Here is a 27,435-nt window from a genome sequence, read left to right as displayed (position 1 = left end):
AACACACTAACAAACGATGAATGGGAACTATATAGCTTTCTTCCAAACCGACACATTCCCCTCCTGAAGGGAGGCTAATTAAGACTCAGGAAGTAAACAAAACTCACAAGTCTCAGGAAACTCCTGAAAATTACAAGCTCATAAGGCCCCTCTCCAAGGTCATATAAGGAATAATCTTATTACCCATAAGCCTTTAAACTCCAAAAAATGCAATGGTTCTTTTTTAACCTAGACTAGGCTGGAATCATTTTTGGTCTGTTGTTGGTGCACTATCTGGGGTAAGTAGACATTTGTTTGGAAAGTCACACAACAATGAGTTGTCAAAGATATTAAGGAAGTAAAGTTGGGAGGTATGGGGGGCACCCTGGGGAGGTGTGGGAGTGAAGCAGTGATAGAAGAAAATAATTACTACACAAATAGACCTGTCTTCCAATAAACTGGAAAAAAATGGATGAACATCTAGACTCAATGAAAATTAAAATAGCAGATAAACAATTTAACCAGATCTATAATAAGCAACAAGATCAAAGCAGTATTTTAAAAGCAAGTTTAAAGCTAGAGAGAATGCTCAGCAGTTAAGAGCACTTGTTACTGTTGCAGAGGACTTGGTTTTGGTCCCAAGCACCCATATGGTGGCTCACGGTTGTCCATAACTTAGTTCCAAGGGATCTGATGTCCTCTTCTGGCCTCTAGACACACACATGGTATATAACCATACATGAAAACATATACTTTTACACATAAAATAAATCTTTTTTTTTTTAAATCTTTTAACTAAAACAGTCCAAGTTCAGGTGGGTTCACCGTGTAATGCTACCAGAACTTTAAAGAATCAACAAGAATGTTTTACAAAGTATCCCATAAAACAGAAAGGGACACTGCCAACTTCCTTCTATGTACCCTGATACCAAGCCAAATAAAGACATTTCAAAACCAATGTATTTATAGGCCAATCTTCTCCATAAACATAGATACAAAAATTCTCAATGAAATGCTTGTAAACAGAATTCAAGAACCCATCAAAAAGGAAATTTTTCTTTCTTTTTTATGACTTGTGATTTACTGCCCTATCTGAGGATTCTACATGCTCCATGACTTCCTATTTAAAATTTGGACCCATGATAAAATACATTAGCTTTTGCAAAATACCTACAAGAAAATAAAGACAAGATACAGATGAGAAGAAATTATTAGCCGGTCACTGACAAAGCCTGAAGCTCTAGCTGCTAGTTGTCCAGAATTCAAGTGAAGCTATGGAGCAAGACTAAATAGACAAAAAGGATCAATGAAACAGAAAAAAATACTGAAGGAAAAATACATAAGACTAGCTCAACCCTGATTGTCACGAAAGCCCGAAACAATACAAAGGTAATTAATTATCAATAAAATTATTAAAACTGCTCTGTATGCTACTACATATCAAAGTTACTAAGAAACTTTCCAAGTATTCACCTTAGTGCAAAATTACATGCTGCGTTATACTCCACAGCACTTTGGCAAGTCTCTGGCAATATCTCCGAAAAGTACAATGCAATAAGACCCCTCCTTAAAAATAAATAAATAAATGAATGAATAAATAAATAAATACACCTCCACCGCTATACTTCCAGGTATTCACTGAGCAGGATGAAGATGTGTTCACACTAAAAGGCACATTCAAACAGCCTTTAAATTATAATAGTTCAGAACTGGAATATCAAATGTCCATCTACAACAGAATGAAAACTAAGCCCACAGCATACTCAACAACACGGAAAATTCTCACAAATTTAATAGTAGTAAATGAAAGAATTTACACAAATCTGAGTTCAAAGAAGGACATAACTAATTTACATTGCTTTGAAAAGATGCATATGAGAAAGGTATTGTGAGTATAAAACAGCTAATGGTCAACTGTGGCTGGGCTAGAGAAGCTAACTGACTGTGAAGTAGCTTGTAAGAGGCCGGCCATATTCTGTCTTTGGTGTGTGTACAGTGGTGTGATCAGCCAGCAGAGGCAAGTGGAATGGAGACCATGAGTGTGGTTTTACCTGGGGTGTAACTTTACCTGCCAAACACACGTGTGTACAGAGGTAGCTCACAACACAGGTGTGGAACACGGAGAGGAGGCCAGGGGCATTATAAGAGACCGGCCATATTCTGTCTTTTGGTAAAGGAGGCAATTACACAGGTACTCATTTTGTAAGAAACCACTATAATGTTGTTGCCTGCAACCCTCCATATATTTCATTTTTAAAAAGATTCAAAAGAAGCAATTTATTAAATTCATCTAGCATTTTTAGTAGACAGAATCAAAGCTTTTAAATTTCTAAAAGAGGTACATTTACAAGGGATGAATGTAAATAGTATATCTCACTAACATAGTTAGAATTCATTATAAAAATTAATTGATATCCATGTATGAAACATTTTTGTTTCTAAAACAAAAAGAAGATAGGCAGTCTATTAACCGGTTATAAGCACTATTTCTGCGACAAACCAAAGGGTCTAGAGAGGAAAATGTGCATTTTTCTCAGAAAAGAGAAGTTTCCAGGATTCACAGTAAAGGAGAGCAGAATAGCATGGCAGGCAGCACTTCTCATAGAGTCAAAGATCACAAAGCTCTGATATAAAACAAAGACAGCCAGGGGCCACCTGTGCCAGCCTTATGCTGAATACAGCAGCGTTCAGCAGACACCAAGGGGGTGTCAAGCGCTTAGTTAACTGGGCAGTCAGTTCTTGTGGCCTCCAGTTTCACATCCTTGAACTGAAACTAGTGACAGATGGGAAACCCGAGGAAAGAGCAAGTGTCTGGCCGAATATGCAGAAACTCGCCTTGTCTCTGCTCCCTGAGCAATCCACACAGCTACAATCCACACGGCACTTACACAGGACTGGCTCCTATAAAGAAGCTTTAGATGGTTTGAAATACACGGGAGGAAGTACAGAAGTTATATGAAAATACTTCCAGGTCTGGGTATCTGCATCGGGTACCCGGACCATCCCCTCCTGACACACCAATTACAGCAGGATTTGAAAATGAATCTTGAGATGTGGTCAATGAAAATCCCATCTCATATGTCCTTTAAGGTAGAAAAAAACCATGAAAATGTTTGAAGTTTAACTATAATTCCAAAATCTCATACCTGAATAAGTGACGCTGATTTACTTTGAAGTTTGGCCAGTTTTTCATTTTTCAGCATTCGCAACTTTCTTTGTGCTGAGACTCTCCGCCAACATTTTTGAATGACCAGAGCTGCATGGGTCTTTTTTTGCAATTTTCGTCTGGTTAGAAAATTGCGAACAACTGACTGAATAATTCTAGCAGCTTTATCTCTTTCCTTTAATAAGGAAAAGAAAAGAAAAACAAATTTGAGTTAACCACTACTTTAAGATTTTATTCTTTGTAAAACAATAAATTTCTACACATTAACCACATTGGTAATTTATCCTGGAAAAACCATTCCCTACTCTAGGCTTCTTATGTTCATCCTGGGGGTACCGATTCTTTGGGGCATGTCAGAGAGGCAAATATTTGGGAGAAAAAGGATTCCTAAGAATTAAACTAATATAAAGTTCACAGACATGTTTGGTCTATCACAAATCATAAGATTCTGATGTGGATCCAGTGAACTCACAGGAAAAGAGCTGCATGCATGAAACAAAACATGCCTTTCAGCATAAGGTAGTATTGCTTTGTTACATTTGAACAAAGCAATACACAAAAGGGGAGAAACAATATACCTCCCCCTTCATTATAAAACACGTGGGGCATTAAGCCAAGGCCCACAAGGAAGAGGAGACACGGTCTGCACTGAGAGAACTGGTGCTGAGAGGTGCGGCAATGTGAGTGACCCAGGAGAAGCATGCATCCCGCCCAGGAACAGCATCCAGCACTCTCCCCATCTCCACTTGTATTACTTCTGAAAGTGACTAGTACGACCACCAAGCATTTCCTATCTAACACTTCATCAACGATCATTTAAACCTTAGGACAATGGACAGATACAGCATATGACCTGGGCTAATGGAGGCACAAAGTCCAATGGCTTGCCAGTTGATAGACAGCCAGGATCTGACTAGGCTGTCTGCTCGAAAGCCCATGCCTTTAATCGCCTGGCTGTACTCTTTACTCAACCTGAGTTAGAAACTGGAATATGAGAATTATTTCCTCAGGTGGAAAGAAACAACATAAAGCGTGACTGACGCCCTTTATGGTACTGTCTGGAGCATCCCACATGAAAGGGTGGGCTCCACAGAAGCAAGCTACACATGCCAAGTACTAGTCACTACCATCAATGGGTGCTGTCTGTATGGAAGCTGTCACAGTGTGTGAACACAACTATGGAACAGACCAAATTGTTATTCGAAAATATGAAAAGGGCAAGCAATAAATTAACACAAATACCAAGAAACAGGAAAGGTCATGTACTAGACCACAACAATGAGGAGAAAATAATAAACTAGACAATTCTAAACTTGGGACAGAGGAATGATGCCTACGAAAGGGATCAGACTGTCACACAGCATTTTCAGTGCCTCTGAAAGCACTTACCTGTAAATAAATTCAACTAGAAGCACACTACTAAAATAATGGTAATGGATAAAAAAGATTTTAGAAATGATACAGCTCAGAAATATAGAATGTTTGGTTCAAAATTAAAAACACCAAGGGCATCTTGGATGAAAGAGACTCAAGTGAAATGAAAGTTAACTCAATTGCAAGAAGCAACTAAACCTCACGACTTTATCTGTCCCTAGATGAGCTGACAATAGAGGGAGGCAAATACACGACAAGAGTTAGCGAGAAAACTCCCCTAAGCTAAGGCTACCGTGCGCACATCTACAATTACTGACCCTTCTCTAAAGCAGGCCATCATTCTAATGCCGTCCTACTATCCCACCATCCAGCTGCCAGTTTCTTTTATTTCCCCCATACACGAACCAAATACTATGATTTCATTTAGCTTAGTTTGTGTCTACTTATGGAAAGGAAAATCAACAGGCTGAACTTATCAGGGGACCCAGGGAACACTGTCTACCTGCCAGTTTGTTACCACACAGCTTGAATGACTCTATTATCCATAGAGGGTTTATACTAATTATAGCAATAACATAAAAGCAAACTCTAAAAGCTGAAAAGGTATCTCAGGATAATCCATATCAGCCTAGCAGCTCAGGAAATGCCTAAGAGGATCTAGAGAGGATGCTACACAACGCTCCCATTAGAGAGATAGGTACAGATGGCTGTCATCATCTCAGTGTAAGAGTGAGAATACAGCCAGCAGGAGAAGGCAAGTAAGAAGGGATCAGATTAACCAATAAAATGTAACTAGAACCATTAAAACTTCTTTTAAGTTAGCCTTTTTGATGGCTCATCTTGGTTGTCAACATGACTGGCTCAGAGGGTCAACTTAACAACTTAAGTCCATGCAAAGCACAACTGAGACCTTGAGAGACAGTTTCTGATCTCTGGAGACAGGGTAGAGTGCAGTAGAAAAAGGGAAGAGGTGAGGCAAGTACCCCCAGCTTTTTCTTCACAAATTTACAAGCGGAAGTTATCTATGGCCTACAGCATATTATGTGGGGAGCAGGTGGAGGAGGAAGATACATGAGTATACTATATTTATATCTCTGCATCCCAAAACCATATGCAATTAATAAGTTTACCTCAACCATCTATTTGTAAAATTCACTGGAATCCTGTGAAATCCTGTTCTCACTTTTCACAATTACCTGATGGTGTTTTAGGTCTCTTTTTAGTTTATATTTTCTCCAGGCTGTCTGTATAAGTCGGGCAGCTCTTATTTCTTTACGGAGATCCAAAAGCCTTGCACAGAGGAATGACAAATAGGTAATAACCACCTAAGAAAAATACAAAAAAGGAAAACAGAGGGTCAGGAGCGAACTAGGACTCACAATCATCCTCTGAGCCTCATTAAGAGTGATTATCAGCCAGGCATTGTGGTGCACACCTTTAATTCCATCCTTCAGGAGGCAGAGGCAGGCTGATCTCTTGAGTTTGAGGCCACCCTGGTCTACACAGCAAGTTCCAGGACAGCCAGGACTATCCAAAGAAACCCTGTCTAGAAAAACAGAACAGAACACAATAGAGTGACTATGAAGAAATCATTCACTGACCTTTTCATCTGGAATTGTATTTGACATGTCTGAATGATGAATCATAGCAGGTATTCCTCCAAGGTCTCTAACTGCAGATCTCACCAAATGGAAATTTTTCTTTTCATTTTCTAGAAGCTCTTTGTAAAGTTCTGGAGTATTTTCTATTACATACACAAGAGACAAAGAGATGAATGTAGCCAAAAATCAGATACAGCAAAGAAGCCGAATACTTAATCAAACCAAAGGGACTAACCATGATCCAGGGCTTCAAGAGACAGATTCAGACAACCTCCCTCCGATTCAGATGAAGAATTTAACACCACTGACCCAGTCTGTGCGCAGGCCACGGACTGAGTAGTACGCTGGCATATGGCATCAAAAGGCACATAGCATGGGTGGTAGTGGTGGATCAGATAGCATAGCACACGGCCATCTGAGAAAGACACTGTAAAATTCTCCACCTGCACACAAACACCAGAGAAGCCAGCAGTTCTAATTAGATGGTAGTATAAACATATTTCGGAGTTTATTTCCTTATAAGAGCTAAAACCATATTAATTGATAATGCAGCTGGCATTTAACACCAGTCAGACCAAACTTTCAGTTCTTAAATAATATTTCAAAAGTGGGGTTTGATCATAGTATTACCGTCCTTGGTTGGATAGCATCTTTCAAAATATCATTACCCTTCCCAGAGCCTCAGAATATGACTTTATTTGACAAACAGAAAGACACAGCTAGAATCACAGAACACTGTGTAATGGCACAGGAAGGGACTAAACGAATGCAGCTTCAAGCCAAAGAAGAGACAGGATGGCTGCCTTGTACCAGAACTTAAGAACAGGGCAGGGGAGAACAGCCTTTAATGAGACTATGGACTGGCCAACACCTTGCTTTTAGACTTTTGGCCTCTACAACTACTGAAAGAATAAAATTGTATGTTAAGACACCCAGTAACCTGTCATGCATTATGGCAGGTTTTAGGAAACTATAAGAATTATAGTCAGTCGTCATTACTCATGAACACCAAATTTGGAAGAAAGTGAACCAATCTCTTAATGGAAAAATCAGGTTAAGTTCCAACATTTCCATCAATCATAAAACGTGGTTCACGTGTTTCCAGGATGAAGTGACATTATCCTCATGGCCCACAGCACTGGAACGGATGCCAACAAGAAGCTTATTTACCAAGTGGTCAACCTGAAATATGACGGACAGTCTCCCCTTAGGAATGCCACACAGTGCTTCAACACTACATCTGAGGACAGTTTTAAACCAGAAAATCAAAAAGGAAAAAAATACAAAAAGCATATAGACCACAGGAAGGACAGAAAGAGCACGTCCTTCAACCTCAGCAGAGAATGAGCACCTCAACACTTGCAGTGAGCAACCAGACAAACTGCCACTATGGACTTCAGAAACAGAAATGCGTTTCAGCTACTCACTAAATTCCCAAGTAATGACTGGTCACATCTTTAACACTGAAGGATTTGATTAAAACATAGGCCACCCACACAGCTAACAATGTTTCCAGTAACAAGTCTTTGAAGTGCAACAATTCACTATATCCCTACTAACATGCAATCTGTACTGTTGGTCCGGCTTAAGATTCCTTATCAAGGAGCTTATAAGTATGTCGGAGAGTTTTTCAAGTATTTATACTTAAAAGGATGTATTATACAGAAAGTATCAACCTGATCAATTATTATAAAGACTCAAGCAAGGTCTGTTACTCCTTTCTGCATGGTGTTTCTAAGGATGTTACTGTATAGTAAGGTCAGGATTTCCATGCCCCAATTCTATGTAGTATCTGCCATCAAAATTTTTCTTTAATTTTGAGGACAAAATGTCACACATATATATCACTGTAGGATATTCAGTCATTCCTCCCCTCTTCTAGAGCCCCTTCTGATTTGGTGTCAAATGTGTGTATATGTATATATGTGTGTATATAAATATGCTGTTATATATATGAATTTAAATCTAGATTTATCATAGAAGTCAATGCAACATTTGCTTTTTATCAAGGTTTTTATTTTTCTTGGTGATTATTGTGCACTATTCAATTATGAGATGATAATCATTCTCTTGAGAAACAGTTTGCTAATAATAAAGTGTGCATAGTATGTGTGTGTGTATGCATACATGCTAAATATTTAAGAAATACAGAAAAAGATTTTATGTATTCATTAGACTTTAGCCAAGGTTTGAAATATGTTAAATTAAAACAAAAACAAAAAGACTAACCTGTTTATTATAGAAGGCACAAACGGCATTTACCCAATCCATCAATAACTGCACACTGTCACCATAGTGTTCAAAGGACCCACTCTTCCTTTTGTCCTTTTGCTTATTAGTAACAGCTTGAGAATGGCATGATAGGGCAGACATTGCTCTTTTTATATTGTATGTGTGTTTCAGAAAATCAATTTCTTCCTTTAATTGATCTAAATTAAGGGAAATATCCACCTGAAAAGTACAAAAAAGTTAAATACATTTTTGTTTTTCATATTTCATTTTAAACCTTGAAAAATTAAAACAATTGCCTCTACAAAATAAACTGCAGAAGACAGAAAAACAAGCACACAAACAAACCCCAAACAACAAAAGGGGCTGAAGAGAAAACTCCAGAGGTAAAGGGCCCACTGCCCAGTCATGAAAACCTAAGCACAGGTCACTAGCACCCACGTATAAGACAGGTACAGCAGCACATATCTGCCACCCCATTTCTAGGGGGGGCGGAAACAGATGCATCCTGGGAACTTGCTGGCCAGCTAGTCTAGCAAATTAGTGAGCCTTAAGTTCAATAAATGATCTTGTATCAAAAATAAAATGAGCAACTGAGGAAAACATCCATCATTGACTTCTTACCTCTTCACACATAAACATATATACAACACACACAAACACACACACACACACACACACACACACACACAATTTTTTTCTTAAATCCAACAAAAAATACCTAAACTGTGTATTTTAACACAAAAAACTTTGTGTTTTTAGTGGCAAATAGCTTCCACATATAAATGACAGAAATGTTTAGTGGTTAAAAATACGGAATTTGGGGATGAAGAGATGGCTCAGCCATTAAAGGCTAGGCTCACAACTAAAAAATACAAAATTTGGGTCTACACAAGTCTGGGCTCTACATTTTGCTCTATTTCTTCTAAGATGGAAACCTTAGCTTCAGCTCTTTCATGAAGGAGGAAGCAATATTGACATTGTCCATAGTATAAAAAGGATTAACTTGGGAAACGTAAAGCAATTATCACAGTTCGTAGCATAGAATAAAGCCCCAAAAGTGATAGTGACTATTGCTAGTCTTCATTGGATTAAAAATGATTTTAGTAATCAGCATTCAAAATTGACTTCAAAAAAGTATGGTGACCATACAATACCTGAAAAGCAAAAGCTATTTTCCAAAGCAACCCAAGTGTTTTCTCTCTGTGCCGATCCACGATATCCTTAGACAAGATGGTGTTTCCTACAAGTGAAAGGCAGTCCATTAGCACAATGTATGCACACATCAAGGTTCAGTAAGGACCCTAAGTTTTATTCCTGTTCAGCTTTTACCATGCTCGTCGGTTAGTTGAACCCCTCGTGATTTGAGAACCTGAAGAACAAGATCGACATTGTGCATCTTTTGAACTCGACTTATGGCAGGAATCCGGAGTTTCTTTGACAGATTCCAGTTCTGTGTGAGAAGTTCCATGGTCCGCCTAGCAGTAAAGAAATTTTCAGTGAAGCTTCTACATAACTGTCCAAGAAAAAGTTCATGTAAATGAAGTTACTGCCCATGTAAACCACAAAGCTATAAACCCAGTAAGGACAAAAGGACTCCACGACACTATGCCAAATTTCCATTGTTTCAGTGAGCAAATGGAATTACTTCTCATTTTAAGTCTGGAGGTTTGAGGCCTACAAATACGTGAGAAAGAAAAACACAAGGCACATGCACACATGAACAAATCAATAGAGTTCTACACAGTAAGACAGAAGCGGCTGAGGAGCGGAGGAGTTTGGGGGAAAATGTGGGGCAGGGGTTAAGATATGGCATGTTCCACACACAAGCAAGGACTTGCTTCTCATTTTAGTCACCAAGTAAATCTCAGAATTCGACACTAACTGCTCCTAGTCTTTTTCTTTACAGAAGGAACCAAGACTTAGAGCAGTTAAGTAAACTCAGACACATAGCTGGCAAGTAATGACAGAAGTGAGATGGAAGCTGAAATGTTTCATCAGTTTCCAAGTCACAGCAGATGACTATGAAAATATCTCAGTACCTACCTAAAAGAGATACATCAGAATTTGAAATCCAACTCCTGACAGCATCTCCATTATTCGAACTTTATTATACATAAATAAGATGAATACACTTAAAATCAGCCTAAAGAGATAAGGAACCCAGGAAAAGCCACCCACTGCTGACACAAAATGTTAATTCTGCAGCAGCATAGCCCAGTTTATTCTAAAATCAAAATTAAGAGTAAAAAAGAATGGGAAACTATCATTCAATATTTAAATCAGCTTTGTGTTCTTATGACTACTATTCTAGGACATTGGTAGCTCCTGCCCACAGATCCTCTTCCCATAACAGCAGAGAAAACAAATATGTGTAGCATAACTCATATATCATTTTTCTCAAAGAGAAATCTCGGGCAGTTTTTAAAATAATGAATTTATTGTATTGTAGATTACTTTTAAAATATTAGTACAGAAAATGACACTTTTCAAAAAAAAATTTAGTCTAGCTCATAAAGTCAATCTGTAACTTATACTTACACAAGGCGCACCCCACATTGCAGGTCCACGGCAAGATTCGTAACAGCAAAATCAAACTCATCAAGTGGTGTCTGAACGTGGCTCACAGGTAATCCCAATAAACTAAGGTGACGAGAAAGGTCACCTTCACCACTTAGGAAATCTCGTGAAAAGGCGAGAAGAAGTTCTTTACTAGCCTATAAACAGGAAGCATGAATTATGTTTCAATATTATAATTTTATTTATAACAACAAATCTTTAATCCATTCTGTGCTTACAGAAATAATGAGTAGTGTAAAGAGACTGGCTATGACCGAGGCAAATGCAAATTCATATTTCCAGTTCAAAACCTTGTGAAAATTGTTCACAATTAAATACAGAAGCTAATTTGGTAACCTATGACTTAATATAGGGAAGATATTTCCCCCAAAGGTAATTCTGCAACAACATAGCCTAGTTTATTCTCAAATCAAAATTAAGAGTAAAAAAGAATGGGAAACTATCATTCAACTAAAAGCAGGCATTCAAAGTCTGGGGGTTTGAGGTCTACAAGCACATTATAAGAAGACAAGAATGAGACACATCCATGGATAAATTGAGTCCTACACAGGAGAAAGGGATAAAGAGCCACTACACAGATCTCACTCCCATTCCACTTCAGAATGTGTTTACTGCAACACGAACACTTTTTATGATAGAAAACATACCCCCAGAGCAAGAAAAAGTTTGGAAAGGAAAATATAAGACATCTGTTGAAAATGATACCTTGAATTCAGCATCTTTACAAAAGAGACAGGGATCATGATCAATAAGTCTGGAAATCTTAGCGTGGTCAAGGAAACAGATCAACAACAGTAATTTTTTCAGTGTGAACTTAGACAAAGCTGCTTCATGACCTAAAGTACAAACAAACAAACAAACAAAACACCGGTAAGTTTATCTATGGAAGGTAATGATAATCAGATGCTAGCAGAAATAGTAGCAAGTACACCTAAATCATCATGTACTTTTTCTTAGCAATTTACAGGTTTGAGTCTATCAGATAATTCCACAGGACAAGTACTATTTAATATGCCCAGTCCATGGAAGGGACAATATAGTGACTGCAATGACATTTAGCTGCTCTTATTCAACAAATACTTAATGAACACCTACTACTATTTGGAAGCATCATGCTAGGTGCTATATAGTTAGCACCAAACTAAAGCAGATACAGTCCCCATAGGACTTACAACCTATTGGAGGAAACCAGTGGACTTACAACCAGTGATGGAGGAAAGGGCAAAGACTGAGGGTAAGAGAAGAAAAGGTAGTCAAAACAGAGACCTATTTAAAATGACTGAAGACAGTAAAATGCAAGCTAAGAGGGATGATAACAAACCATTTGGCATAGTGTGTGGAGATACTCACCATCTCGAAAGAGAAGAGGAACAGTGGGGTGTCTATATTCAGCTGCTATATCAGGATTCCAAAGTAAGCGATTCAGAATGAACATAGCCAGCCCTGTGACATCGCTGTTGTCTGCCAGAGGGATCAGCTCGCCATAAACTGTCTGCAAAGACAAGAAGGCAAAGCAAGGCCAGGGTTACTAACCCTAAGAAGGAAGAGGAAGCTGCTGGAGGAGAGAAGACTACTGTCTTCTAAAGAATATAAAACAGCACAGAAGTGACATGGAGGCTAAAGTGTCCCTAAACTGTGCTTATAGCCTGTATGTATTTTCAGTGTGCCTGATAAACTCCCAAACAGAAAGACAAACTTACTCATCATCTGAGAAAGCCATTTACAGTTTAATGTTTCTTTCTCAATTAAAGACCTACCAAGTATAGGCTCATTGCTCAAATTTAGTGATTGTCTTAAGAAGCATGTCATTAAAATAAAACAGAAACCTATATAAACTTTTCTAATTGCTAATGTGAAGTTATCTATAAATAATCTAAGAAAATTATTGAGAAGTATAGGTATGCTCATAACCAACTGCAAATGTGAAATCCGTTTAACATTAACATGCTGACTGATGATTTTCAAAACAATTAGAAATAACTAAAAATATACTAAATTATATTTTGTAAATCGACATGGAAAAACACAGAAAGATGGAAGTACAATCATTAAAGTTGATCACAGTCAAACATAGAAAAATTTATCTTCATGTTCTTAATTTTTGGCTTTTGAAGTTTTTGTAATATCAAATATCATGCCCATTTGCAGAATCCTAAAGTCTCAGAGTAAAATAAAATGTACTGGGGTTCAATTCCTGATACCCCCTTTCCCTGTGAAAGGATTGTACATCCCACTGCCTGTTGCTGGGTTTGTATCTCCTGTGAAAGGTTAGTTATTCCTGCCAGGCTGTGCTTGGACAGACACTGTCCTCTGACTAACTCAATGTGGATGGAAGTGACACAAACCACATCTACACAGTTTTCAAAGGTCATTGGGTTGGAGTGAGAAGTTCTGGGATGCCACGGCACAGCAGGGTGACACTAGTAAGAATAACAATGATGCAATTCCACTAAAGATCTAGAAAGAATTTTGAAAGTTTCAACATAAAGAAATGATAAATGCTTGGAGGAATAAATGTTAACAGTTAATTAGATAATATACAATATATATATATATATATATATATATATATATATCAAAACATAACACAGCACCACATAATAGTTTTATATTTTTATGTATAACTTAAAAAGATAAATCTAAGGGGGTGGGGGTTTGTCTCTGACTCTTTTGCCTGCTTTCGGGACCTATTTCCTCCGAATGGGTTGCCTCGTCCAGCCTTGGTATGAGCGTTTGTGCAGTCTTATTGAATATTGTTATGCCTAGTTCAGTTGATATCCCTGGGAGGCCTGCTCTTTCCTGAAGGGAAATGGGGGAGCAGTAGATCCGGGGGAGAGAGGAGGAGGTGGGAATTGGGAGGAGGGAAACGAGGGAGGGGAGGCTGTGGTTGGGATGTATTGTAAGAGAGAAGAATGAATAAATAAAATAAATGCTTTTAGTTAAAAAATTAAAAAAAAGATAAATTTAAAAATAAATAAGGTTAATTTTAAAGCAACAATTTCAAAAAGGCATTGCAAATTTCTACCTCGAAATTTTTTTCATGTCTTTTACCACAAAATAAGGGTAGGTCCCAAATTCAGGGAAGGAGGGCATTATCTACTTCAATTGAGACTCCAGAATTATTTGACATACGAAGCAGAGCCATATGATGTGTGGTTTATTTAATAATGAAAGGAGAGGATAACAATTGAAATAAACCATTTTAGCAATGACACTATCGTGCAATAACACTATCATGTGATGACGCTATCGTTTATGTGATGACGCTATCATACAATGACACTATCATGCAATGAAGCTCTCATGTGATGATGCTATTGTAAAATGACATCATCGTGCAATGCTGTTATAATTAGTTTGTAGCTGTCTAACACAGTCAGTTTTAAATTTTTAAAAAAATTTTGGAGACAGGTTCTCAATATGTATAGCCCAGGCTACCCTGGAATTCACTACATAGCTGATACTCACTTGCAATACTCACTTGCTGATACTCACTCACTGTCTCTATCTCCCCAATACTAAGGTTACAAGCATGAGCCAACACACCTGACTATCAGTCCGTTTCAACTCTAGGCATTACTGAACCAAGTATACATAAATAAATCCACATGGCATTATTATGAGAAGTATTCCATCTGAACACTTACAAACATGTGCTTTGATAACATACTAATATATAGTCAAAGTTTACCCTGACCTAACATCTTAGCTGTCATTTTTATTTCAGAAATAAAAATAGATAATAAAAAATTTCAAAAATGACTGCACCTGTCATTAAACCCAACAACTAATTATGTACAAAATATAAGAATATACAGTAAATTATGTTAACAATATGCCAATAACTTATAATGGCAGCAGTAGATGGGAACTAACACACAGACCCACAGCTGGGCAATGTGTAGAGAGTGAGAAACCTTGGAACACTCATTCCTAAATGGGATGTCTTCATTAAACTCCTCCCCTCAGGGCTCAGGGAGCTATGGAGAAGAAGCAAAAAAGACTTAAGAGCAAGCTAACAGAGAACTCCAGAAAACAGTGTCTTCTGGCACAGCAGGACATTGGCAGAATGCACAGAGCCTGTACAAGGCCAAGCAAGACAGAGTCCCAGCACAGAGAGGGGGAAGTGGACAACTCTCACCTCTAACAGAGAGGCTACCTACAATTGATACCCACTAGCAAAGGGAAAATCAGTTTTCCCCAATGGAGTCTTACTGAGTATATTAAACACACATTAGGCTCATGTGGTGATATTTTAATTGTGCTGAAATGTGATTTTATTTGTATGTTAATAAATAAAATTTGCTTGGAGATCAGAGGTCATTACTGAGCCAGGAATAGAAGTCAGGTGGTGGTAGGTAGCCCACGCCCTTAATCCGATCACATGGCAGGCAGACTCTCTGTGTGGTCAAGGACACAGCCAAGGGTGGTGACCTTTGAGTCTTTTAATCCCAGTACCAACCATAGAGACCAGGAGGTCTGTATAGACAGGCAGTGACAAGGAAGTCATGTGGCTGGACTTAGAGCCAATGAGAAGGCAGAACAGGAAAGCAATAAAACACAAGACACACAGGAAGAAGGTCTCTCTCAGGGGAAAGATGACAGTGAGTGGTAAGCTAAAGGGAGTCCTGGCTCTTGCTCTGATCTCTTAGGCTCTAACTCTGTATTTGGCTCTGTGTTTCTTATTTAATAAGATCATTCAGAATTTCGTCTACAGGCTCATGCTTAGGAGGCCAACACACAGACAAAAAAACAAAACAAAACAAAACAAATACAAAAAACAACAATTTCAATTTTTTTCGTCTTACTGTTTTTTTGCTGGTTTATTTTCATTTTTATTTTTGTGTTCTTTAAGAGTTTTGTTTTTGTCAGTTTGTTTTGAGAGAGAATGAGAAAAGGAACATAAAGCTGGGTGGGTAAGGAAGTGAGATTCTGGGAGGAATTGGGGGACAAACATGATCAAAATATATCGTATGAAAACTTTTTTCAGTAAAAATGCTTAAAAAAAAAATTAAGTGGTATAGGTGGATCTGAAGGTAGATCGATTCCCATCTTTCTGAGGAACCACCCGATTTCCAGAGTGGCTGTACAAGTTTGCACTCCCACCAGCAATGGAGGCTTGTTCCCCTTATTCCATATCCTCATCAGCATGAGTTGTCACTTGTCTTATTCATCTTAGCCATTCTGACAGGTGTAAGATTGGATAGAACCTCAAAGTAGTTTATATTTGCATTTCCCTGATAGCTATGGATGTTGATCATTTCTTTAAGTGTTTCTCATCCATTTGAGACTCTGCTACTGAGAATTCTATTTCGATCCGTACCCCATATTTTGCATGGATTATTTGGTTTGTTGATATCTAGTTTCTTGAGTTCATTATATATTTGGATATTAGTCCTCTATTGAGTGTGGAATTGGTAAAAATCTTTTTTCATTTTGTCATCAGGAGAACAAGTCCCTCTAAATCAACTGAGCAAAGCTCATATGAACTCAGATGGAAGCAGCAAGCACAGGACTCCCACAGGTCTGCACCAGGTCCTCTGCACATATAGTATAGCTTTCAGCTTAGTATTTTCAGTGTGATAGAATGGGTCTCTGACTCTTTTGCCTACTCTTGGGCTCTTTTCCCTCTGTTGGCTTGCCTTGTCCAACTTTAATTTGATGGCTTTTGTTTGAACTTATTATATTTTAATTTGTTGTGTTTAGCTGTTATCTCTTAGAAGCCTGTTCTTTTCTAATGGGCGACAGAAAAGGAGTGGATCTGGATGGGAAAGAACTGGGAGGAACAGAGGGAGGGGAAACTGTAATCAGGATATATTGTATGAGAAAAATAATCTATTTTCAATAAAAGGGTAAAAAACTAATAATAATAGTAGATTGAAAACTTCAAATAATTCATAAGCAAATTACTTTGAAACAATATGCCAATAACTTATAAGGGCATCATCTCTTCACTCAATACGTATTTATTAACTGACCTTATATTTTATGCAGGAAGATGAATCAAGTCAACCAACTTTTCTAAGCAAAAGCCAATTTTATAAGAGTATATTCTACCGAAAGCATATAATCTTTAAAATCAACTGTTTTCTAAAACTGAAAACTTACCTCCAGGCCAATTCGAAGCCACAAAGGATTATATGACAACAGCCAATTCAGGACTTTCTGGCGTTGTCCTGAAACATAGGTTAAAAGAAATTAAGTGCATATTAGTAAACAGAGACAATAAATAAACCTCTTCAGAGAATATATCAGTGAACAACAGAAACAATGAGTTACATTTCTTAAACATAGGACCACATGCATATCTGTTAGATTTTAGACAGCAAAGAAATGCAGCATCTCATGGGGATGTACAGGAAGGAACGTAATCTGTATCTGGATGATGTAATTCCATGTTTTGTTGCATCAACATTCACAATAGCCAACTGAGGCAATCTTAGTGTCTATAACAGATGAATGATAAGGCAAGCACACTTTACCACAATACAGATACATACACACTGATATACAAACAGACACACACACACAGGCCTATTAATCTATTCTAAAGAAAAGTAAGTCCTGCCACTTTCTAATGACATGGATGAAGCTGAAGACCTTAAGTAAAATAAGCCAGGGAAACACAGACAAATTCTATACAATCTCAACTTGCATATGTCATTTAAAATTATCATGCCCACTGAAGCAGAGAATGGTGATTGACAGAGGCAGGAAGATGTTGACTAAAAAAGTACAAAGCTTTAGTTATGCAAGGGGAGTAAATTTTGGAGATCTGCTATACAGCACGGGAGAGTGTAATTACTAATATTATACCACAGAGCTGAAAGTTACTGAGTGGATCTTATATGCCCTTTACACACAGACACAGACACACACACTAAGGTAACTATGGATGTTACTTACCTAGACTGTGACCACCATTCACTTGCACAAGGTAAAACTACATTACATTTTAAATATGTACAATTTTTGTCAATTACCCTTGAATAAAACTGATGAAAAAGCAATGAAAAAAATCTTTACAATATTTTAAAAGAATGAATCTTGAGATTTCTATGATCTTACCAATATCTTTCCAGAGGTGTCTATCTTTCCTTACAATTAACCGTCCAACTTCAATTTCAATTTCAAGCTTTTTAATAGCTTTAACCATTTTTTCAGAAGTAAACAAGGAGCAAGCTGTACGGCGTAATCTATTCATCCTGCAGCTGGCTGTGTAAGCTCGGAGAGAAACTTCGTCTTTGGTGGGTGCTTTCGGGACACTTATTTTATGTTGGCTCTCCACTCCCAAAACAAGCGTGGCAGCATTTACTGGGTAAAAACAAGAGGACAATGCTTCTGATTATGCATCATCTCTATGCCTTACTAAACCCAGCAGCTGGATGTAAGGTAAGACAGATGCTCAAAAAGGACTATTTGCTCCATCTTCTAAGTCCTCTCCCCTGAGTTTACAACAATCACTCACTAGTCACTAAGAACCTCTGACCAAGCTCTATCTACAGAATGCCTACCAAAGCAACTTCTTCTCATTAACTCCACGCACAACTCCAAACATTAGCACTGCTAACTCAGACTAGCAAAATGGCCTTCCAACAAGTTCTCTGTTTCTATCTCCTTATGAATTAATTAAGCTTCTAAAGCAGCGGTCTTAACCTTGTTAATTCTGCGACCCTTTAATACAATTCCTCATATTATGGTGATCCCCAAACATAAAATTTTTTCTTTGATACTTCATAACTGTAACTTTAGCTACTGTTATGAATTGTAATGTAAATATTTGATATGCAGAACACCTGATATGCGACCCACAGGTTGAGAATCATAGTTCTAAGGACTTATGATTCAATTGAATTATGACAATTTGAATTGTGTGTGTGTGTGTGTGTGTGTGTGTGTGTGTGTGTGTGTGTGTGTGTGTGTATGCATGTGCGTGTGCACACGTTGGAGGCAAGGAGACAGTCTGGGTTTGTCACTTCTCAGGTATCCTCTACCTTCTTAATGATTTTTGAGCTGGTCTCCTCCTGGCCTGGAACTGACCAAGCAGGCTAAGTAGTGGACAAGGGAACCCCATGACCTGCCTGTCTACACGACCCCAGCACACTCTAGGCTACTTTCACATGGCTTCCAGAACTGAACTCGGGTCTCCAGGTCTGAACGGCAAGCACTTTGCCAATTGGGCTGTCTCCCCACCTGGATCTGAAACTTCTATAAAACACATTTTATCTTAGGAAAAAAAAAAAAAAAAACCACTAAAAATTTGACGCGACTTCTTCCTTTTGAAGAAAGAAAAGCAACTGGCAGAAAGCATGCAATTCAAGGACCCCTCAAATGCAGACATCCTATGGAAGTCTCTCTGAGAAATGCAAAGGAGCACTCGTGAGGTATGTGACTGCACAGTGAGGAAATCACTTTACAAGGAAGCCCACAGTAGCTTCTTTCGTTATTATCTCTGCCTGAAACTGACCCTATACTTTCTGTACCAGCAAAACACTCAAATGGAGTTTCCTTCTCCTCTCTCCACCCTGCCCACACTCATATCTTCCTGCAAAATAAGCATTAGAGTATTTTTAAATTCCTCACGAACTGGCTTCCAGGTTCCTCATAATTACATAACTTTCCCGCACACTCCTTAAACCAGAATGACAATGAGCTAGCGAAACATCAAGTACAATATAACACAGTGTGTGCAATTCAAGCCGGTTTACCTTCAGAAACATTTGTTTTTACAGTGAAGTCATCGGGCGTTAATATATAATTCAGCCACCAAGTGAAGCCCTGTTCCTGCTTTTCCTTCCATCGTTCGTCATAGAACATGTTCTTTGCAGCAAATGGCATTGGGTGTCTAGGAATAGCTAAGAATATAATTAATTACTGCATAAGAAATTTTCCTTTAAATTATTTTTTAAAACACATCAAAAGGACTTTTGTACTAGCAAAATCACCATTAAAACACTGAACAATATTTGCTTTTGGTATTTGCTGGAGAGAGTTGTAATTTCTAAAGTGTGATATATAGTCAAAGCAAAGGCTAAATGCATTATTTCCCTGTGATCCCATTTTCCTGTGTGTTACATACAAAACCCTTTGTTAAGTAAAAACACTTGCCTGCTTTTAATGGCTTTATGAAGGTCAGATGAGACTGTGCTACAGCAACAATGGGTCGTGTCCTTCTCTTTGTTTTAGAAAGAGGCGTTTTCAATACCAATGAATCTAAAATAAAATAGAAAACACAATAGCATTAAAAAATAAAATGAATTTTCCAAAAAGGTAACCAATTTCAAAATCAAATTTAGGATCCTCATAATCATATTCATTAAAGAGATATCTAATAATGACTGTGTTCTAAGTGCTAATGTTATGAACTTCAGTAATCAAACCAACCAACCCCTGGGGGCTGGGGAGATGGTGCCACAGTTAGGAGCTCTTGCTGCTCTTCCAGAGGACCTAAGTTCAATTCTCAGATCCCACAGGGATCTACAACCATCTCTAAGTCCAGCTCCAGGGGATCCACTGCCCTCTCTGGCTTCTATGGGCACTAGGCATGCACACTGTTCAGACATACACGGTAGGCAAAACATCCATACTCATTAAGTAAAAAATAACGTCTGCAAGTTACAGACCACAAACCAGTTAATGACCTATAGAAGCTGGCATCCTGATGTAACCACAGCTTAGTGTGTGCGTACTTCCAAACTGAGCTACATGCAGGGAAATGCAGAACTGGAAGGCATGGTCCCAGCCTTCAGCAGCATCAAAGGGCCTTAGAAATCCCCTCTAAAGGAGCTCACCAAGATCCATCTAAGGAATACAGCCTACTGACAAAGCCAAGATTACATGTGAGGAAAGGCAAAAACGGGAGCGTTCAGCAACATTAACAACAGTGGCAAATCATATTTAAATATATTGTGTCAGAAACTATCAAATACTAAATTCAAAGTCTTATTCACAATAAATCAGAGTATTATAATCATCCATGATTTATATAATTAACATACTGGGGCTTAGAACAATTTTGTAGCCAAAGTTACACAAGCTAGCAAATAAAAAATCTAATGCACATAATTCTCTCTAAATCTAGCAAAGAGGCCTTCCTAGGTTGCTGCTTCAAATAAACAGTAGGTTTGAGCAACAAAGTTTCCATGGTCATTTTGTATTTATTCATGAATTCATTGATTCTCCTTATCACTTATTGTCTACTTTGTAGAAGGTCAAAATCAATATTTCCCTAAAAATCAAAGAATTTAATGAAATACTACTAACAGGCATATGCAATTTACTTCTATTTGAAAATGTAACTAGAAGGGCATATTGCCCTCCAAGTTCTCATGTGCTGATGGCAAATAGTAATAAATGGTACTTTGACTTCCTATGCAGGAAACCTATATAATTTCCTGCTATTACCTCATGACATCAGTTAAGGATGTCCACCGTGTGATCTCTATACCCAGCCTGACGGCCTTTGATTCTGCAGTAGAATAGTCATGATAGTCTTCTTAGCATTCTAGGTATCTTACTAACACTTACTGTGTTTGTTGGGTTCTTGGTAATTCATATTCTCATGTTGAGTATTAAAAGCTTAACTTTTGTTAATTCCACTGCCTAATGAATTTCCCTCTAGTAACATTTTCAAATATAAATAAATATTTAGAATCAGGCCTATATTGGAATTTACATAGAAAGGATGGGACAGAACCACAATTAAGGACAATTCCAAGGAGCAGTGAAAAATTTAGCAGCATTATTCACTGAGGTGTATATTGAGTAGATAGGAAGGATGCAGCTTGTATAAAGCAAGTGAAAGAGACTTTTGGAAAGCCAAGTAGAAACATCATATTGACTATAGGAGTCCATCCTGAAAACTATATACACGAAGATACGTGTGCATAGTTAGCATTCAGAACTGTGACATATGATGTTATAAAATGAACATGAAAAATATTCTTATAAAGCAAAGATAAGGGCAGTAAGAAACTTCTAGAAGAGAACCAGATGGGGCACCAGTATTGTAAGAAGACTAATGACAGCAAGAAACAGCATTCCAGGGAGGTAGAGGTTCAAATTTATACATAGTTTGCTAACAGATGATTCAAGATGATTTAAGAAACAAGTACTGTATTTACAATTTGGACATCATGGACCATCTATCCCTGCAGGCCGTGCTTCAGTCTCTTGCTTCTTTTAAGCAAAACCTAGAAAAGTCAATATTCTCTGAGTTATGTACTTGTTTGTATAGTTTTCTGTGTATGGGTTATACTTGGGTTAAAAGGTGTGTTCTGAAAGGTGCTTGTACTGGCAATTTCTAATTCCTCCCCTATCTACCGGACAAACTTCAATCAGTTTTAAGCAGCCTACAGACACTCCACAGACATGGTTTTGGGAGACATATCCCATCTGAGGGAGTTGGGATAAAAAAAATACCCCCCATAGGCTCATATACTTAAAGACTTGGTCCCTAGTTTACATTATTTGGGGAGGTCATAAAACCTTTCAGAGGTATAGTCTTCCCTGAAGAAGTGCATCCCTAGGGGCAGGCTCTGAGCTTGTGCCCTCTTGTCACACTTAGAGTCCACTCATTCTCTCTGCTTTACATTTTCAGTTAAAGAAGGGATCCCTCAGCTCCCTGCTCCTGCTTCTCGAGGCCACATCTACCAGGCCGTGATGGACTCTCCCTTCTGAACCATAAGCCTAAATAAAAACTTTCCTCTAAGTTGCCTTGATCATGGTATTTTCTCACAAACAGAAAGGTCACTGATCTGCCATCTTAAAGAGAGGAGAACATCTGCACTTCTATTTCCTTAATGAAAAAGAGGTTCAGAACACTAGCCTGAGACACTGTACCAGGCAGACCATCAGCTCCATCACTAACTCTGGGAAAAACTGCTCAACTTCTCAATATACCTACTTTCCATTTGTAGAACTGTACTATAGGTAAAGCCGACACCAATTTCATAAGAACATTATAACTACTAATGGAGGACACACTAAAGCAAATACAGTTGTGGTACCTGACACACGAGTGCTCAAGAAATGTTAACTACTGTCATCTGTCATGAAAGGAGGGAAGAGGACTTCAGGACAAAAGAGAGGGATAATATAACAACATGGAATACCAATTATTCCAGCCAGAAAAATTCCGGCCAAAACAAAAGGTGGGGGGAGAGAAGGACTTAGTAGTTAGAAGTCAGGAAGACCTACAGATAACGTTCACACATAGAGTAGACAAGGGAGATCAGCTTAGAGAGAGATGAGTTACTTGGTTGGTTGGTTGGTTGGTTGGTTGGAATCTGTCTGAGACGGACAGGAAGGAAAGCAGGTAACAAGTGCTTCTGAAGAATTAAGAAATTTAAGCTCAATAAGGAAAGGACAGACACTTCAGGTGGGGCCTTGGAAACAATGGTGGATTAAGGAATTGTGGGTGCTGGAAAAGTGCAAAACTGGTGGAGTTTTGTTCAAGAATAAATGCTGGAATCAGAGATGGCAACATGCACTTGAGATGCTTTTAGGATAGCAGAGCCCACAGATGCTGGAACCAAAAGGCCAGATCACTAGAAGACTCTTCTACAAGGATTTTAAATTCTTCAGATTAGATACTGGAGAGAGTATCATGAGCCAAGTTCATTCTTAGAATAACTACTCACTGAGCCAACAAAAGACAGACAAGAAAGATGAGCTTTGAGCTATCTATTTGTTGTTTCTTTCATTTGTTTGTTGAAGAAGGAGAGAAATAATACTTTGGAAATAGATATGAAAAGCAGATATAACAAGACCCACCAGGAGGCCCAAGGTCATTTGGATGCAGTATTTTTGAAGTTACAGTTTATACAGAAAATTCACGAACAAAATATGAAATTTAAACTGGGACAGGAGTATAAGTATTTCAAAGCACAACATCACAAGTGCCAACAAACTGCTAAAAGTACAAGTGAATACAAGCTCATCAATAGCAGATTTACTAATTCAGAAAACCCACTAAAACAAAACCAAGTATGTTCTTCAACTGCACTTTCACTCAATATATTATAGACAACTTACCAGGTTTCTTCTTCAGGCTTGATTTCTCGCAGTTGCTAATATGTCTTGAGGTAAGTGTTTCTTTCTTTTTGGTTCTTGCAATAGTTGACAGTGTAGACTCAAGAGGAGAAAAATGGATTCGTTTGATTTCACACATGTCCCCATGTTGTGTAACAGCCAGTTTTCCATTTGCATCTTCCATGTTTCCGTTGCTCTTTCTTTTACGAGAAACTAAAACTGTTGTTGAAGGTGTCACTGCATTTTCATAACCCGGAGGTTTACTTACTACTCGCTCTACAACTGGAAGATAAGAATGACAACCTCTCTCTTTTAGGTTATCCACTTCTCCACATTCACCTACTATACCTTTGAGACATCTTTTTGCATTTGGCTTATCAATCTCAGGTAGCTTTTCTCTAGCATTGGTGGGCTTCCTTTTGGTAACAGTGGCAGAAAGAATTGGGCGTCTCTTTGGTTGCTTATCCTGGTTACAAAGAGAAGTATCTTGAAACTTAGAAACGCTGAGATGTTTTGTAAGACCAAGGCTATGGTACTTTATTTCTACAGGGTTTTGTTTTTCAGAACTAACCTTGGGAGTTTCTGACTGCAGACCCTCAAGGTTATATGCTAAACCCTCTCTTATTTTCCAGTCCTGGAAAGTTTTATTTGATAATGCTGATAACTTACATGTTTGCTGACCTATGTGTGCCATGCTATCCTTTACAAATTGTGTTGGAGATAAAATGGGATTGACTGAATCTGATTTGAGAGCTTTTTTAAGTCCATAATTATCATTCAAAAAAGACTCTGGGCTTAAGATTGTTTGGCAAACTTCATGTACAGTTTGGGATTCCAAACACAGAGACTCTGAGTTCTCTTTCCTAAATGTTTCTGATAAAACATTTCTCACTAATCCTAGGCCATTATCAGATGCATAGCTGTTGTTTACAAAAGAATCCGGACTGAGAAAATTGATTTGGCTTTGTGTAATATTCAAAGGTGAAGAACAGTTTGGAGCAAGAGGAAGTTTACTATTCTCTTCACTTTGGCCACTAATACTAATGGGATTAAGAAAAGTTTCATTTGTGACTTCCTCATTAAAATTAAAATCGTTTGAAATGCTGGCATCTTGTGCTTTGAAATGTGCATTTTTGGATCCATGAAGAGATGAATAGGCAGTAGACTTGTGGAAACACACTGGCAAGCAAGTTTCATTCTGGCATTCTTTAACAGGGCTAATAGATGAGGTGGGAACTTTGTTTTCTTCAAGGGATAAAGAATTATTTTCTGTTGGAGAACAGCATTCACTCATAGCCAGATTTTCACAGGCCTGCAGTGGGCTCCTAATTCTGACAACTTTTTGTGAAATAGTAAATGCCTCATTAAAATTTTGGCTTTTGGAAGTCCGTTTATATTTTGAAGAGCCTGGAATCTTCTTATTGGTATTCCAGAGACCTCGCTGTAAAAATAAATGAAATACACTAAACAAGTTGCAAGCTGTTCTCTACCACTTTGAAATAAGTGATGTTATACATGTCACTTCATGACTTCCATCAAAATCATTTTTCTATAATAAACATTCCTTCCCAGTAAATCACAGAATGATTAAAACATTACCTTTTTCTTTCTATGCTCTTCTGCATTTCCTAGTAATATGGCCTGGTGCTTCAAAAAATCATTTACAAGAAATGTCACAATCTCCCTTACTCGTCCTTCTTTCAGTGGTGTCCAGGTGACAGAAACAGTAACTTTTTCTTTAGGCTGAAAGAAGGATAGATTGCAAATGATTATGATAATATAATTATATAGTAATCAAATACGCTCTAGGCTTTAGGCCCAGGGGCACAACCAGTTGCATCCTAGCAGGCAAGATTCCCACAGGCAGGCCCGAATATCACCATCCCCTACAGGACCCTGTAACTTACAAGGCCCAATCCCACCCATCCTCTGAGATCACAGCGGCTCCCTGAGACACAGACTCCTCCAGTTCTGATTGGACCAAGACCTCCCATTGGACCAGGAGGGCAGATTGGACCAAAAGAGGCTCCCCCAGACACAGAGACCCTTTACATTGATTGGTGGAAGAGATGGGTAGATGCCAATGCAAAAATACATTCAACAACATAAAGAGCAATATGGCATCACCAGAACCTAGTGGTTCTACATCAGCAAGACCTGAACATCCCAACGCAGGAAAAAAAAAATCAATCTTAAAAATGACTTTAAGATGATAAAGGACTTTAAAGAGGAAATGAAAAATTCTTTTAAAGAAATCAAGGAAAAGACAAACAAAAAATTAGAAGAAATCAATAAATTCCTTAAAAAAAGCCAAGAAAAACCAATTGAACAGGTGAAGGAAACAGTTCAAGACTTGAAAACTGACATAGAGGAAATAAAGAAGACACAAACCAAGGGAATGCTGGAAATGGGAAATCTGAGTAAACAAACAGGAACTATACATGTAAGCATAACCAACAGAATGCAAGAGATAGAAGACAGAATCTCTGCCGTTGAAGATACGATAAAGGAAATAGATTCATCAGTCAAAGAAAACACTAAAGTCAAAAAAGTCATAACACAAAACGTCCAGGAAATTTGGGACACTATGAAAAGACCAAACCTAACAATAATAGGAATAGAAAAAGGAGAAGAATACCAACTCAAAGGCACAGAAAATATATTCAACAAAATATATAGAAAGAAGAAAACTTTTCCAACCTAAAGAAGAAAATGCCTATGAAGACACAAGAAGCTTACAGAACACCAAGTAGACTGGATCCAAAAAAGTCCCCTCATCACATAATAATCAAACCACTAAACATACAGAATAAAGAAAAAAATATTAAGAGCTGAAAACCAGTTAAATCAAGACCAGATAAACAATTTAAATAGACCAATAATCCCTAAGGAAATAGAAACAGTCATTAAAAGTCTCTCAACCAAAAAAATGTCCCCAGGACCAGATGGTTTCAGCACAGAATTCTACCAGAATTTCAAAAAAGAGCCAAGACCAATGCTCTTCAAATTGTTGTTACAGTTACCCTGATACCCAAACCAACAAAGAAAGAGAACTAAAGACCAATCTCCCTCATGAACATTGATACAAAAATACTCAATAAAATACTAGCAAAATCCAAAACACATCAAAAAAGTTATCTACCATGATCAAGTAAGCTTCATTCCAGAGATACAAGAATGGTTCAACATACGAAAATCTGTCGATGTAATACACCATATAAACAAACGGAAAGGAAAAAACCACATGATCATCAATTAGATGCTGAAAAAGCCTTTGACAAAATCCAAAACCCCTTCATGATAAAGGCCTTGGAGAGATCAGGAATACAAGAAACATACATAAACATAATAAAGGCAATTTACAGCAAGCCCACAGCCAACATCAAATTAAATGGAGAGAAACTCAAAGCAATTCCACTAAAATCAGGAACAAGACAAGGCTGTCCACTCTCCCCTTATTTATTCAATATAGTA

At 37.9% G+C, this 27,435-nt stretch overlaps 1 protein-coding gene across 1 annotated transcript in view; it reads right to left on the bottom strand.

Annotated features, from left to right (window-relative positions):
- Aspm (assembly factor for spindle microtubules) overlaps positions 1-27,435 on the bottom strand; it is a 55,169-nt gene that overhangs the window by 21,233 nt on the left and 6,501 nt on the right. Inside the window, exons 2-17 of the mRNA XM_052737101.1 lie at positions 25,561-25,704; positions 23,965-25,402; positions 20,038-20,142; positions 19,638-19,784; positions 17,998-18,243; positions 17,038-17,105; positions 12,280-12,421; positions 11,635-11,765; positions 10,891-11,066; positions 9,682-9,827; positions 9,507-9,592; positions 8,350-8,571; positions 6,356-6,563; positions 6,121-6,263; positions 5,716-5,844; positions 3,126-3,320 (exon numbers count right to left, since the gene is read on the bottom strand). Of these exons, the coding sequence (XP_052593061.1) occupies positions 3,126-3,320; positions 5,716-5,844; positions 6,121-6,263; positions 6,356-6,563; positions 8,350-8,571; positions 9,507-9,592; positions 9,682-9,827; positions 10,891-11,066; positions 11,635-11,765; positions 12,280-12,421; positions 17,038-17,105; positions 17,998-18,243; positions 19,638-19,784; positions 20,038-20,142; positions 23,965-25,402; positions 25,561-25,704 (3,726 nt within the window). The remainder of the gene's footprint in view (positions 1-3,125; positions 3,321-5,715; positions 5,845-6,120; positions 6,264-6,355; positions 6,564-8,349; positions 8,572-9,506; positions 9,593-9,681; positions 9,828-10,890; positions 11,067-11,634; positions 11,766-12,279; positions 12,422-17,037; positions 17,106-17,997; positions 18,244-19,637; positions 19,785-20,037; positions 20,143-23,964; positions 25,403-25,560; positions 25,705-27,435) is intronic.

Source organism: Peromyscus californicus, unplaced genomic scaffold (assembly GCF_007827085.1).
Source record: "Peromyscus californicus insignis strain IS unplaced genomic scaffold, ASM782708v3 Scaffold_14__1_contigs__length_90479793_seg_2, whole genome shotgun sequence".
Lineage (NCBI taxonomy): Eukaryota > Metazoa > Chordata > Mammalia > Rodentia > Cricetidae > Peromyscus > Peromyscus californicus.
The sequence above is the reverse complement of the archived record's forward strand: the minus strand, read 5'-3'. Positions and strand labels throughout refer to the sequence as shown.